At 40.1% G+C, this 14,916-nt stretch overlaps 1 protein-coding gene across 1 annotated transcript in view; it reads left to right on the top strand.

Annotated features, from left to right (window-relative positions):
• adcy9 (adenylate cyclase 9) overlaps nt 1-14,916 on the top strand; it is a 39,552-nt gene that overhangs the window by 18,769 nt on the left and 5,867 nt on the right. Inside the window, exons 2-10 of the mRNA XM_056371990.1 lie at nt 4,901-5,100; nt 5,622-5,729; nt 5,893-6,167; nt 6,736-6,838; nt 8,136-8,353; nt 9,487-9,646; nt 12,635-12,777; nt 13,284-13,313; nt 14,517-14,793. Of these exons, the coding sequence (XP_056227965.1) occupies nt 4,901-5,100; nt 5,622-5,729; nt 5,893-6,167; nt 6,736-6,838; nt 8,136-8,353; nt 9,487-9,646; nt 12,635-12,777; nt 13,284-13,313; nt 14,517-14,793 (1,514 nt within the window). The remainder of the gene's footprint in view (nt 1-4,900; nt 5,101-5,621; nt 5,730-5,892; nt 6,168-6,735; nt 6,839-8,135; nt 8,354-9,486; nt 9,647-12,634; nt 12,778-13,283; nt 13,314-14,516; nt 14,794-14,916) is intronic.

Consider the following 14,916-nt stretch of genomic DNA (forward strand, 5'->3'; position numbering starts at 1 on the left):
TGTGTGTTGTAGTAGTAGTAGTAGCAGCTGTCCTCAGATGAACCCTTTCTGCTCCAGCCAGCTGGTCTAAATCAATAAAAACCATTGAGCTGCATTGAGACCTTAGAGTGCTGGTGTCAGTTTCTTTCCCAGAGTGCTGCCTTTACAGAGCCTGGAGAAGATCAATACACACACACACACACGCACGCACGCACGCACGCACGCACGCACGCACGCACGCACACACACACACACACACACACACACAGTAGAAAGCACTGCAGTGTGTTACAATGACTGGCTGCAAAGACTCGGTTGTAAAGGATTAGCTTTGTTATGCCTTATAGCTTGTATAAACACACAGAAGCTACATGTGGCACTTTATCTAGTAGGTAGTTGACACAAAGGTTGTTGATACCTTTGCACTCAAGCATACACACATTAACCTACTGTGCACTCGACAGTTGGAAAACTACTATTTTTCAGTCTTTTGGTCAAGCCTTTCAACGCCCTCACAATTCAAGGCCTGTTTTACAGTTTAGAGTGGGCTGTTGATAAAGTTAGAAAGATGAAATGGAAGTAGACAAGGAATGTGGGTTATGTGAGGCATGCTAAACTCAGTGACCTTCAAAGTACTCTCGGTCTCTTCCTCCCCCTCGCCGTCTCTCCGCTGTTTGCCACTTTGCTTTCGCTATCTCCTTTATCACTGTCTCTTACTCATTAGCATTTTGCCTCTCATGCTGGACACATGCTAGAGTAAGACTGAAGATCACATTAAAAAAAAAAGCGCCAATCACTGCCCACCTCTCCATCTCTAGCTAGAATATTTTCTGGCTTTTACTGACAAGAAAGTAACAGAAATTTACATTGAATGACATTTTCAAAATTCAAGACATTAAATCATTTCAGTTTCTTCTGTCACTTCAGCAGCCAACCGCAGCCAACCGCAAACTGGAAGTAAGTCTATATACACATGGTATATTTACATTGAACCTTTATAGAAGTAAGTGAGTTTCTTGAATCAGTCATTATCATTAGAAGGTGATGGCTGTGCTGATCACGGATCTGTCTGTGGGCTGTGCTTGATGGATTCTGTGCCTTTGCTTTTGTGGAAGATTTTACTTTTGTGTAAGTTTTGATATCTGCCTAATAGATATCTCTCACATCAGACATTATGACATGTCACAGTCGGAAAAGCACTGGTGTAAATAATAAAATGAATGATGGCTGAATTGCATTTAGCTCCTTCAGTTTAAGGGTCCTGGTATTGTTCATGCTGGTTCACTGTTACACTGTTATGACTAGTTGAGACACTTAAAATGAACAGAGACACTTAAGACCAAGACCTATCCTCCAAGACAAACATTACATGAGGCAAAATAAGTTTTTTTTTTTTTTTTTTTTTTTTTTTTAATTTCTTATGTAATAAAAATAATAATTTACTGACCTTGTAGTTTAAGATAATTTAGGGGTTTCCCAGCCAATTCAGTAAAGTTGGAGTTTTCTTGGAGCCAACATCTAGAAAAGATGAGAGAAATTGCCTCTTAAGCTAATACTGCATTGGCTTCAGTGTTCAGACACGAAGTGACTGCTGGAGTGATACTTAGCTGTACCACATGATAAGATGACCACATTTTCTATTGATTGTTCCAATAGTAACCATTTTAAACTTGGGATGGGAAAGCAAGAACTGTTCAGCCATAGCTTTGGGTCCTAGCTTCAACACTCCTTGGTGCAGATTCTTACCATGGTCTATTAAACTCTGAATTAAACACCATTCTTCCAAAAGATAATAGGTTAAGATCTGGTGACTGTGAAGGGCACAGAATTTAATTCACATCATTCTCACACTCATTAAACCATTCAGTGACCCCTCAATCCCAACAATTTATTGTTTTTTTTCTTTTCTTCTTTCTCTTCTTTTTTTCTTTGTCATCCATCTGTATACAATCCAGCCAACAAACATCTGGTTCTGAGATTCTTTGTAAGGAGATTTAGGAGATTAGGGTTTTTGTGTAAATTATCATCCTTACAATGTGTATTCTAGCAGATAGCAGATAGTTTCTGACTGTGGCTGGGTTCAGGATTTTCCTGGGAAAGAAAGATAAGCAGAATTTTTTTTTTTTTACCTGTCCTCTTTTCTCCCTGTACAAAGTCCACTATTACATGACCCCCCACCCCCACATCCCATTCACTTGCTCTAACTGACCGTCCCTCTCTGACAGGGCCCTGCTCTGTGTATGTTTCTGTGTGACAGTCAGTGAGCGGTTGGAGATCAAGAACAAAATGGAGAGAGGCATGGAGCCATCATTAGGCAATTCACAGCCATATGCTTCGCTTGTTGTACAGAAGGCCCCTGTTAACATCCATTAAAATCTGATAGAGTACTCGGCTCTTGCCTAAGAGCTAATGGACAGCAGAGAATAGCAGTGAACCTTTGCGTGACAGTGTATGTACGCGCCTGTTTGTGTGTGTGTGTAAATATGTGTGTATATATGTGTATGTGTGTGTGGCTGTGGCTCTAGATCTCATAAATGGCCTTTGTCACTTGTTTGGCAATGGACTCAACCCCAGAGTTAGGACTGTTGCTGCCCTAAAGGCTTAGGACATCTGCCAAGTCTACATTGTCCCAGGGCCCGGAACAAAACATACAGTGCCTCCAAACTCCCAAGATAAGTTCATTGTTAGTTACGTATTCATAACTAATTTTATTTATGCAAACAAGGAAGCAGGACAAAAAGCTGTGGTGAAACTCAATCATGCTCACTGGTTCCACAGTGGCCAACTTAACCTCTAGCATATTGTTGCACGTATGCAGCTGACAGCACATTAGCCCTGCATCAGTGAAACAACCATGCATCAAATCATAGAAATTGACTTTAGTTCTGCCAATAATGTGAGAAATTTGCAACCTTTAAGACAAAAACTTATTCAACTTTATTAGATCTTGAAATCACAAGGGTTCAATGGTTTTGTTTAGACTGTACGGCATTTACTAGTATTCAGACCTAGAGGTGATAGTAGTACTAGTAGTTCTACAGCCGCTGTTCTTCAAAATCTCCTGTATGAATCCAGGATATTATTGAAGTAGTTAGTCTCTTTGCCTATTAGATTTCTGTTACACTGACTCACTAAAAAGTGGAAGAAATGGAGTAACCTGTACAGAGAAGGAGGATTTAAAGAGATGGAAGGATGATTAAAATGTGTGTGTGCGTGTCTTTGTGTGTTTAATTCACTAAAGTATACTGTAGTGCATAGACCGACATATGAACACACCTACTCAGCATCAGACTGACGCACATGCTTGGACATATGGGTGGGAGCTAATCAGTCACACAGGCTGACACATCATCACATATATTTTCCTTTTTCTGTTTAATAAAAAACCGTCATCATGCATCAAAGAGAACAGAGTTCAAAGGTTAAATGCTTTTGTGCCAGAAAGGGACAGGATAACCCCCTTGGGCTCATTCACTCCAGATCATTCCCAAATTATAGTAAAAGTAAAACATTTCATAAAATGGAAGATGATTTTTCTACAGTTAGGTCTTCACTTGCAAATTTCTTCTATACTATGAGTAACACATGATATATTGAGACGATACAAAAGTTTGGACTGTAAAACAATTAAGACAAAGCAGAAACATCATATTTTTTTTATTTTATACTTGGAAATGATCTGCAGTGATAATCCAGTCAGAACATGCCAAAATTCTTCAGAAAATTGTAGACAAAGCTGAACTAGACATGCACTGATACACTATTTTTCTCCTGGAAGCCTTTTATCTCACACACTTAAAAAATCACTGATGCAGGAATGAGTGTCTGTAGGTTTTTTGCAAAAACCCAGAAACGCTCTGTTTGTGCTGTTAGGACAACTCATGCCCATGGAGCAGGGTTACCAAATGATGGGTTCCTTTTCTGAGTAGATAGTGGACATAATAATAAAATGTAAGATGAGCAATCAGATTGAGTCAGGGAGCCCGTAAAGATTCTTTATCACCATGCTGACAAGGTTAACATCTTTAGCTGTTTGAATGAAGAGGCCAGCTAGCCAGGTTGACCTTGTTTGGTCAGGCTGATAGCAGCTGGATATGGGCCACCACTCTAATCCACTGTTTGTGTATTTCCTTGTTGGCCCTACAAAAGTGTGAACATGGCCCGAGCTCTGGACTGATTTGCAAACATTGTTGGTGAAACACCCAGTGTTGCATTACCACCTGATCGTCATTGTGCGTGTGTATGAACAAGGGTGGCTAATGATTGGCTTATGAGGGTATGTCTGCACCTACCCACTATTTTCCCAATTTTTTTTGCCAATCACTCAAAAGTCACAATAGCCCATAATTTTATTTGGACATTTCAAGTCAGATTTAGTCTGATCAGCATCTAAAAGACAGTGTTTATTTTATAATGATATAAAACAAGGAAACACAAGCTAATTTGTTAAACATTGCTAAACGTTTGGTATTTTTATTTAATAATTGACTTAAACAATTTATTATCACAAGTATAACTCACTAAATGTCCTGGAGACTGACTTATTGTTTCAGTAGATCAGAGTACACAGTTGTAACATGCAGCAATCTTCATATAAGAGGATTTGTTGCCCAGTGAATGTTTGGCATAAACAAATTGCATTACTTTGTGGTGGTTAAGCCTTCTGAGCCATCTCAGGATTGCTTTCAACTTGATGGTTACCATCAAGAATTTTAGGAACATCTTATTAATTTCCATTATTTTAATGTCTGTAGATGATAACAATGTAGTGGAGTACTGACGTGTGACCTCTCCTGTGCCCCTGATGTCTCTATTGTGTGCTGCACTTTTTCTTGTCACTTTTAAGTCAAACATAGAAAATTATGAAGGTTATGATTATGAAGTTCTAAACAGAGGGTTATTTTGTTTTTGCTCCCCTTAGGGCTGAGGACCTACCTGATCTCAGGGAAGAAGGTGGAGCACGATGTGCAGTGTGGCTGTTCTCAGGTGGGACTGCCAGGTGGGGATTTTGTGGGAGTCGGCCTGTCTTCCTGTCCTCAACCCCACACACCAGACCTCATTCCCGGAGGAGCGCAGGCTGCAGAGCCCCTGCTGCCCCATCAACCATCAGACAGGATCGGGGTAAGTGAAGTTAAAAAAAAAATAAAAAAAAAACTGATGACAATTGTTTTCATAGTTCCTACTCTCTGTGTGGCGAACAACACACGTAAGGAACTCAAACTAACATTTACATTGTGCGTCTTATGACTGTGCACTGGAAAATTATACAACATGAAGAAAATTGTTGCCGTAACAGCTGTGCATCTGTTCTGATTCCTCTTCATTCATCCAGTTGTAGATGAAAGGATGCAAAGCTCTGACATTGTGAAAGGGTTTTTCAAATATCAGGTGGTGTCTGACCTTTTTCATTACTCCCAAATGTGGCTCATGCACCCAGTTATTTTGTCTCCATATTTGCTCATATCCATTTCTGAGTGAGTTCATTTATGGGAGAGGTAAAGATGTCAGAGACTACACCCTTTGACCAAGTCTGACCTAACTGTCAGTCATATATAAAGTGATTATGTTATATTTCATGCTCCTTCTGTATCATCTGTTTTTATTTGTCAACCACTCCCCCCACTGTCCTTTTCTCTCTCTAGCCTCCCTGTGTGTCCCGTGGTGTGGTGTTGTCTGCAGGAGCAGAGCAGGGTGATGATGTGGCTGTGTTGAATGGCTGCCAGGAAGAGCACAAAACTAGCAGTGCAAAGGTACAACAGACATGCGTTTGTCATTTAAGATACTCAAAAATCAATCATGCTGTCAGTTCCCTTTTCTTTCCTTTCCCTTTGCTCTTCTTCCCTGTCTTCCCCTCCATCTTCTGAATCTTGTTGCTCTCACCCTCTTCATTTTTTACCCTTTCTCCTCCTCCAGTTCATCCCAGGTCACAGCCCCAGGGCAGCCAACGGCCTCCTGAGTCCCCCAATGGAAGACCCAGTGCGGGCAAGCCAGAGCTCCCTGTGTGACATGCTCCAGGAGAAAGAGAAGAAGACTAGCACTAGTACAGGGACTGGCACCAGTCTAGGCATGACTGGTGGCACAGGGACAGCGGGTCCCGGTATGGACCATTCCGCCCTGATCCAGCTGCGTGCCAAGAACTTCAGAGAAAAGAGCGACGCCCATTTTGTGGATGTTATCAGGGAGGACAGGTGAGCAAAGACATTAAAGGTAGAATATATGACAGATATTGTCCCTCAAGAGTGATGGGTAATGTAAGATTAGGGCGATAGAGAAGAGGTGAAGGGATCCATTTGGTAAGCATCAGTAATCTCAATAATATAAACCTTTCTATTAAGGGTGTGTATCTATCCACTGAACCATTTTTCTAAACCACCTATTATGTTCAGGATTGCAGGGCTGAAGCTTATCCCAGCATGCACTGGGTGATGGGTTGCCAGTCTCTCACAGGGATAATACACATTATTAAACAGCTACATTCCCTCTTACAACCTACATGTCTTTGAAGCATGGCAGGAAACACACACTGGAATACAGGAAGGGCTCAGGATGCTCTTAATAACAGAATCCAAAAGAGTACAGTCTGTAAAATCTTACAATCTACTCAAATACTTCATCTTATATTATATATCTTATATTCATTAAAAGGTATATACACTTCAAATCTTGGTACATTTTGTTTGCGAAGGTGTATTTTTTCAGTACTATTTAATTTCCACATATGACCTTATTTTTTGTTGTTTTTTCTCTGGTTCCTAGTCTGATGAAGGATTACTTTTTTAAGCCACCAATCAACAAGATCAGCCTCAATTTCCTAGAGAGACCTCTGGAAAAGGCCTATCGCAGCAGCTACAAGGAGGAGGTACACACACACACACACACACACACACACACACACACACACACACACACACACACACACACACACCACACACACACACACACACACACACACACACACACACACACACACACACATACACACACACCCCTACTTCTACGTTATTACACTTACAAGAACTTTGCTTTGTATTTGTATTTTCATTATTCTACCTGTCACTGTAATTATAACCCTCATCACTGCCATCCTCAGTGCTAACCCTTAATCAGTCCCCAACAAAACAGACTCTGGAAACTTTTTCTCATTTTCAAATCCCTGTGATGATGTTTATTAAGTACATGGATAGGAAAAGCAGAGCACAAACAAACCACAAACAAATCACACATCGAGGGGTGATATTTCAGTCTATGTGTGTTTGTCTTTGTGTGTATGTTTGTGAGTGAAGGGGGAGGGATTATCCCAAATATGTATATGTATATGTATCCCACATTTTATGCCACATTAGTGCCACACTCTCACACACCCAGGACCAGTTCCAGTTAGCCTTGCAGCCACCTGCTGTTGAACCACTGTTACTACAGAGAAAAGAATCTTTGTAGTGGCTGTTGTTCATCAGGTAGACAGGTTGGCTTCAATTCAGATTTAGTTTTAAACGATTTTAAACAAAGTTTTTTTAAGTTTTCTTTTCAAATTTTTCAATTTTATTACACCTGCCCTTCATCCCATGTGTCATTAGTCATTTACACTAAGGTAAAGCAAGGTTATTTGTATAGTATCTTTCATCAACAAGACAAATTAGTACATTACAAAGGATATAGTATGGCGAATAAAAAAGGCAATAGATAGAAGTAAGATAAAATGGAATGAAACAGAAGCCTCTGATTAAAAATAAAAAAGTAAATAAATACATAAAAAGTCCCAGCAGTTACCTTTTAATGGCACAAATGTTCCTTTCTATCTTTGATTTCAACTTACTTTATATATTAATGAAGTTGGTGGGTAGACCTGGAGCTTTGGTGAATATTACAGAAGCAGAGAAATTAGGGAACATCATCTAAGATGGCATCATCAAACAGAGGCAGGAACATCTGGAATACTGTAAGAATGATGTCCAACTTTTCAGTGTGACACCCATCATGCTGGCTGGTTTTTAAATGGAGTTGTTTGTTCTTCCCATCTAAACGCTACACTCATCTCCAAACAGCCATGTAAATACTGGTAAAATATGAATATGTATGCAGTGTAAGGTGTAAGCATGAGTTCTGGGAAATTTGAGCCACTGCGTCTCCTTACTTTCGCATCCATCTTCCCCTTTCAGGTGAAAAACCAGGCTCAGGTGCAGACATTTGCGAGCTCCACCTTCAGTTCCTTCCTGGATGTTCTTCTCAGCTGTTTTGTCTTCCTGGCTTTGACCCTGGCCTGCTTCCTTCCACCTCTCGTGAGCCCAGTCACCGTGGGCCATCCAGCTCCTGCTGCCCTGGCCCTGGCCCCCTTAGCTGGTCTTTTGGAGCTGGCCTCTCTGGTGCTGTCCATACGGTGAGGAGGCTTCTGGCAGATGACGTGGAGATGGACTTTTGATCGTTTGTATATGTATAATATGGGTTTTTAAGGCCAAAAAACACATTTATATAACATAAATACTGTCTCAACCTTTGACCATTTTGTAAAACAAAATGATTGTGGACTCATTGTCCATCCATCCATCCTTACCGCTCCTTATAGGATTACGGGGGGGGGGGGGGGGGGCTCGAGCCAATCCCAGCTGACATTGGGTGAGGGCGGGGTACACTCTGGACAGGTCTGTCAGTCTATCACAGTTGATTCAATGATTTCCACAGATTAATTTTTTTCTTGGCAGGATGGAAAAGCATCTGTCATTTAGGTTGTTGTCAGTGCTGTGCCATCGGGGCCTAAGAATATGCAAGTGTTTGTATCCTATCGGCTGATGTAGTGTTTGGTTGGAATAAAAACCTGTATCTCTTGGGCCTCAGTGGCACATTATGGCAAGCCACTGATAGACCATCCTGTAGCACTACAACTCCCGACTGAAACCAAAACAAATTATTTTATGTGTTGGTTGGCTCCCACACCACAATGGATTAACTTCCCTGTTCAGATACAACTGGCTCATGTCCAGTTTTTGGTGAAAGACCAGTATTGGCTCAGACATTGGCATAATGACATACTGGTACAAGTGCAGTCCCAAACCTGCAAAAACCATTTCTACTTGTTTTTTTCACTAATGGACTTTATTTATTTTGTGGTGCATTTTCGTGGGTATGAATGTGTCTCAGTGGAGAGTATTTAAAAATGAATCAATTTTCACTTATTGCCACTCCTAAATGGGCAATAAATCTTCATCTTCTAGCTGGGAATTAGACAGCATAGTTGTGTTTTGCGAGTCTTAATTAAGGACTGAGGAGAGTCTGCTGCAGTTTTTCCCTTACTGAGTAGGAAGAGGACTGAGAGTGGGATCAGAGTTATAGGACGACAGAAAATGGGTTTTTCTTTACTCTGTTTGCTGTATCATTTTTGTTTGAGTTCAGTTGTTGCACAAGTTTTTGTTCATTCTGATTGTCGGTCTCATTTAGACAAGTCAAAGAATGAACTGATATTGGTTTGGAGTCGTGTTGTTGGAAACTCATCCTCTCTCCTCTCCTCTCCTGCAGTATGGCCTTCTATTTGGAGGAGGTGATGAACTGTACTCGCTCCCTGCTCCTGGTGGTCTCTGGATGGATTCCCCGTCATGTGATTGGGGCTGTGTTGGTTTCCCTCCCTGCCATCTCTGTCTTATCCCACCTCACCTGCGGCGTCCACCTGCCCCTCCAGGTAAACATGTGCATTGGAAAACATTGTGGGCACACATATTCTGTGTGTCCAGGATGGGACACACAATAATTACAGTGATACTTTATATTTTAAGTAAAACTTTGGAATCATGGAATCTCTGTGCATCAGCCAACTCTTAACTCAAACTAGTGCCTCAACAGATGATGATGAGATTTGCAGCACATGGTTACACTAGGAGCTTCAGTAATACTTTATTTTATGGGTCTGTAAATTCCAATTTATTTCCAAATAATCCTAAGAGGTTTCCTGGAAAGAAGCATATACTTTGGTACTAATTGCAGGTAAAATAGAGACAGATCAGTTGGTACACTTCCAGTTACTTCTGCTTAGATAGCACCACTATGAGAGTTTTATTCAGAGCATGAATATGCAAAACCTGAAACGTCTGTCTATAAACAAACATATAATTCAGCATTCTTGTTATAGGAAAGTATCAGTATAGGACACTTTGATATGTTTTATATCTCAGAGGTAAAAAGTAAGTGTTACTGTCCCTACTGCACTTGCTGCACAACATGCTGGATGTCCCTGCTTCCTACTACGATTTAACAATATTGCTGCTGCCAGCACTATTACTAAAGCTGCCATAACTGTCATTATTTGTACTAGTATAGCAACTGATTGAACTACTGCTCCTACTCTCAGTACAACTGTGCTACCTCTGCTGTTACAGGGGCTACTGCTAATTGTAGCAGTGGTAATACCTGTGATTTCGAAGCTATAATAGTTTGCCCTCACTGATATCTCTAAGCTTAAGTAAGCAGAGAGGAGTTGGGCGGTTTGAAACCTTGCCCATAGGGTTCTGAAGCCAGAGATCCTCGGAGACCAGCAGAGCCGTTAGCTGGCATTAGCACTGATAGGAACTGTAGAAGGAAAACACAGAGGAGGCTTCAGGAGGTTTTGACTGTGGACCTTGGCACCAGAAATGTTGACATTTCTTCTTCTATAAGCCCTGCATGTGAGAAGATTGAGAGCAGCCATACTTTGCAGCGTTTTTGTGCTGTTTTGAGTCAAGGCCATATCCAACTCTGTATAAGTTTGACTCTTGCCTTCCAGCTTTGAGCCAACGGCTGCTTGCAAGATGTGTGGTGTTTTGATATCTTGTTTTTCAAGGATTTTCAACACCCCATTTCTCTATCCATTTCTCTCCCACCCTGCTCTGTCTATCCTCCACTCTCTCCATCTCTTTGGGGCTTACAGATCAAAGCAGTAGTCTCATGGAGAGTTGTTAATTAGACATGCAGTTTTCTGGACTTTAATGCCTTTGAAGATATTAAGACCCAATAACAGTGCTGGGGGTGTGGGGGGGTTGGGGGGGTAGAGGACATGTGTAGGGATGAGAGGGAAAACATTTTATCCTGTCAATGTAATCTTTAACAACCTGTGAATGTCCCCAAATTACTACTGCTGTCTCCATGTGTGTTTGCATGAATCAATCCATGCACATGGCAAATCAGCATGTTTCGTATCAAACATTCTACTGACCTTGAAGGATCTTTCCCAGCATTTGATTTATGAATGAGTATTTTTTGCAATGCAATATGCTCCGGGTTTCACAGTTGGTTTATATTGCATTTGCCATTTAGACTTTGGATACCCATTGAATTGCATGATACAACTGGCAGTGCAAACATAATATTCTAATCCCTAATAAGCCATATCTCCAACTAAACAGATATCTTTGTCTTACTTCTAACCAATGCTTTTATCTATAATGAAATAAAAATAAAAATGAGTTAGCAAAAAAGCAAAAACAAAACAACTAAGATAAAACATGATGTTTGATGCCAGTATTATGTTACCCTGGGTTGTTCATTCTATGTTAGTAAACTATAAGTTATGACATCAAGTCCATGAAGGTCCCTGACAGTAACACAAAGGTTCAGTGATTTCACTCCATTTGATCAGAGAACCCCTTTACAGAGCTATTTATAGGTCAAACTGAATTAAAGTTTTGCTCAGTATTGATAAATCTACAGTGTAGTGTTTTCAGTTTATTGGGCGATTGTTAACTTTTATTTTGACAGGACTGTTCTGAACGGGATGCTGATTCTCATCTCAGTTTAATATAGCTGGTTAATCTCACGTCTGAATGTTTAGTTATCAGTACCTTGATAACTTAATATTAACTCTTATATTGTTTGAAAAAATTCAGTCCTCTGAGAAACTGCAAGAGACTTGGAGAGCACCAATAAAGTTTACAGTCTTCATAAGGAAATTCACATTTTCATTCATCTTTAATCCTAATAAACAATGCCTGACAATAAAAAAAGATACAAAAACAAAAAGTGAAACAAAAAGTGGTCAAAAAAATGAAAACAGAAACTCTAAACACACTGACCGAACTAAAATTTAACTTAAATTGAAAGGACCAAAACCTAATTTGGGCCTTAAACCTTTAAAATTTATACATACTGCTGCTTGCACCACTAGTTAGTGAAATGCAGAGTAAAACATAGTTTGCAGTGGAATAAAGGGGATGTTATCTGAATAGTCAGATTTAAGTCTGATGAAATTGTCTTTTTAAAGCTTTTAAAAAGAAATATGATTTAGGGACAAAATGTAGAGAAAAAAAAGGGTAAACGTAATCTAGGGTATCAGCCTTACGGAGTGCCTGTGGATAAAAGTCATCGCGTGCACTGGCATGAAAAGAGAAATTTTATATGTTTATTTTGCATGCCAAGATAACCAATAATTGTTTTAGACAGAACATAATGATTTTACAGCTGGATTTGTAACAGTGGATTTCACAAATACACTTTTTGTTGCTTATCAAGTGTTTTTACAGCAGTCTCTGCAGTTGGACCATTATTTTGATCTATAGTTTTTAATCAATATAATTTTTTTTTTTTTTTTTTTGAGAAAGCAGTATTAGCCAACATTGACTGAAGCCGTGGAGAACCCGGCTGATTTTTCCCTTTTGTTTCTCTGCTAAGTCACTTTAACAACCAGTGTTTTGTCTTCAAGGTGACCATGTTCCTGTGCTGTGCCACCATCCTGGCCATCATCCAGTATTGTAACTTCTGTCAGCTGAGTTTTTGGATGCGCTCAGTCCTGGCCACTGCTACAGGGGTTGCTCTGTTACTGTTGCTGTACAGCCCCTTACACAGGTACAGGTGAACACTTATTTGCACATAAATACACAAATACCAAATGCCAACCAAGCGTCAACAGCTACACATGCAGGAGCACATATATTCCTGTGAGTACATACACAGCCTCACATGACTATAGAATCCATGGTATGTACTATAAATACTTATAATCCAGTCTGAGCTGTTCTCTGTTCAGTACTACACAATTCTCTAGTATCAAAATAGATTTTACTGTATACAATCCTCATCCACCTCTGTCTTTGATAGCCATAGGTTTGGGCTCCAAATATTAATTCATGAATAAATTTATAAATGAATAAATTGTTCATGAACATCGTAATTTACTCCGTTGGTCTGGTACCACGTACCTCCATCTACATGTTCCTCAGCCAGCAAAGGGGATTTAATCTGATCTGTATCACATGTGCGTTCATGTGTGTGTATTGTGTGTACCTTTGTGTGTCTGTGTATATATGTGACCAGTGCTCTCTCCTGACTGACACCACTCTTGTCGCTTTCAGCTCCAGTAATAACAGCTTGCCAGTTCATGGGTGAGTGTCTCCGTGGAAACAGAGGGGTTTGATGGACGAGTGACATTTGAAGGGTCAACATTACCAATGTCTCTCTTTAATATTTTTCATAGCTACAGCTCTCTCAGGCTTTTTCTGCTCTTTATTTCCCAGTCCTTCTCTCTCTTTTCCTCTGTGCACCAGTAGTAATGGCTGCTAAATGTCACTAGTGGTGAAAATGACTCATACAGTCTGTGCTGGCTTGAATTTTGTATTCGAGCCACAAGTTAACTAACTGCACTTCTGAGGAGGAAAAAGACACTGGTGAAAACTCTCCTCCTTCATCAGTTAGCATTTTGATTGGTAGTTCCTTCTCAAGGCATTCAGGAAACACCATCTGTCATTAGATAGAATCAGTTGCTTATACTTCTCATTTATCTTTTTGTTTCAGTGGTGTCAAAGAAATTCAAAAACCAAATTAAGACAGCCAAATTTCTTTTTTCCATTCAGTGACGGACCAGTGAGGCCACAGCCTTAGTGCTGAGAGTTTATGACGCAGTTAGCAAAGTTCCAGTCAGAAGAAATTCAGCAGCTCTCTATCAGTATTTATTAGTTTGTCAACCAGAGGTTTTTAAAAGACAAATAACACCTCATGTGTTCTTACGTTGTGCTTATATGTACACCTGTGCTAATTACATTGACAGATCAAAACACATTGATAAATTAAACTATATTTCTCAGAGAGAGTTGATTAGTTACTAGTCTGCATTCCAAGAGTTTTTCTCTGGATGGAATAATATAATTTTATCCCTCATCTACTACAGTTACTGATTTCCCACATTTCCCAGAATTTCATTTGACAATGACTGCAGAGAAGTGGAATAAACATCACGTCATTCACTCAATGATGGATATACAGGCGTACAAATGTAGCTAGGTAGTCAAGTTGTGAGCAATGAGTGTGATTTATTTAGGCCAGTGGAGAAACTTGTATCTCTGCCTGCACTTTGATTTTGAGAAACTGACTTCAGAAATCTTACCATCAAACTTCATTAGAGCTGGAGCAGAAATTTTTCATCATAATGGCATGTCATCTAGATTTAGCACCCATCATATAACGATAAATTGGGCTATGGAAATATCAGTATCTTCTAGCCTTCCTTCTATTGTTATCATTTAATCAAATTTTTTGTTTATTCCCACATTGCTTTCATCTCCGTCTCATTCTCGCGTTTTCTCTCTCAGACTGAACATCTCCACATCAGGTGATAGTGATTCAGAATCGGGCCCCGATCCTCCCCCTCGGCCTCTTGACCTTTTGGTCCCAGAGGCGGTCCTGGCCTTCTTTCTGCTTCTTCTTCTGGTCTGGTTCCTCAACCGTGAGTTCGAGGTGAGCTACCGTCTCCATTACCATGGCAACGTGGAGGCTGACAAACATCGCTCCAAGATCCAGACGATGCGAGACCAGGCTGAGTGGTTACTGGGCAACATCATCCCCATTCATGTCGCTGACCAGCTCAAGGTTTTTCTTGTTGTTTAAACAAAAATATAAGACGCAACATAATTATGAAGGTCATTAGAACAATGCTTAATACAGACTTCTTCATGTTTTGTAATCAAGAACACAATATTTTCAAGGATTTAA

The sequence above is a fragment of the Seriola aureovittata genome, chromosome 3 (genome assembly GCF_021018895.1).
Source record: "Seriola aureovittata isolate HTS-2021-v1 ecotype China chromosome 3, ASM2101889v1, whole genome shotgun sequence".
Lineage (NCBI taxonomy): Eukaryota > Metazoa > Chordata > Actinopteri > Carangiformes > Carangidae > Seriola > Seriola aureovittata.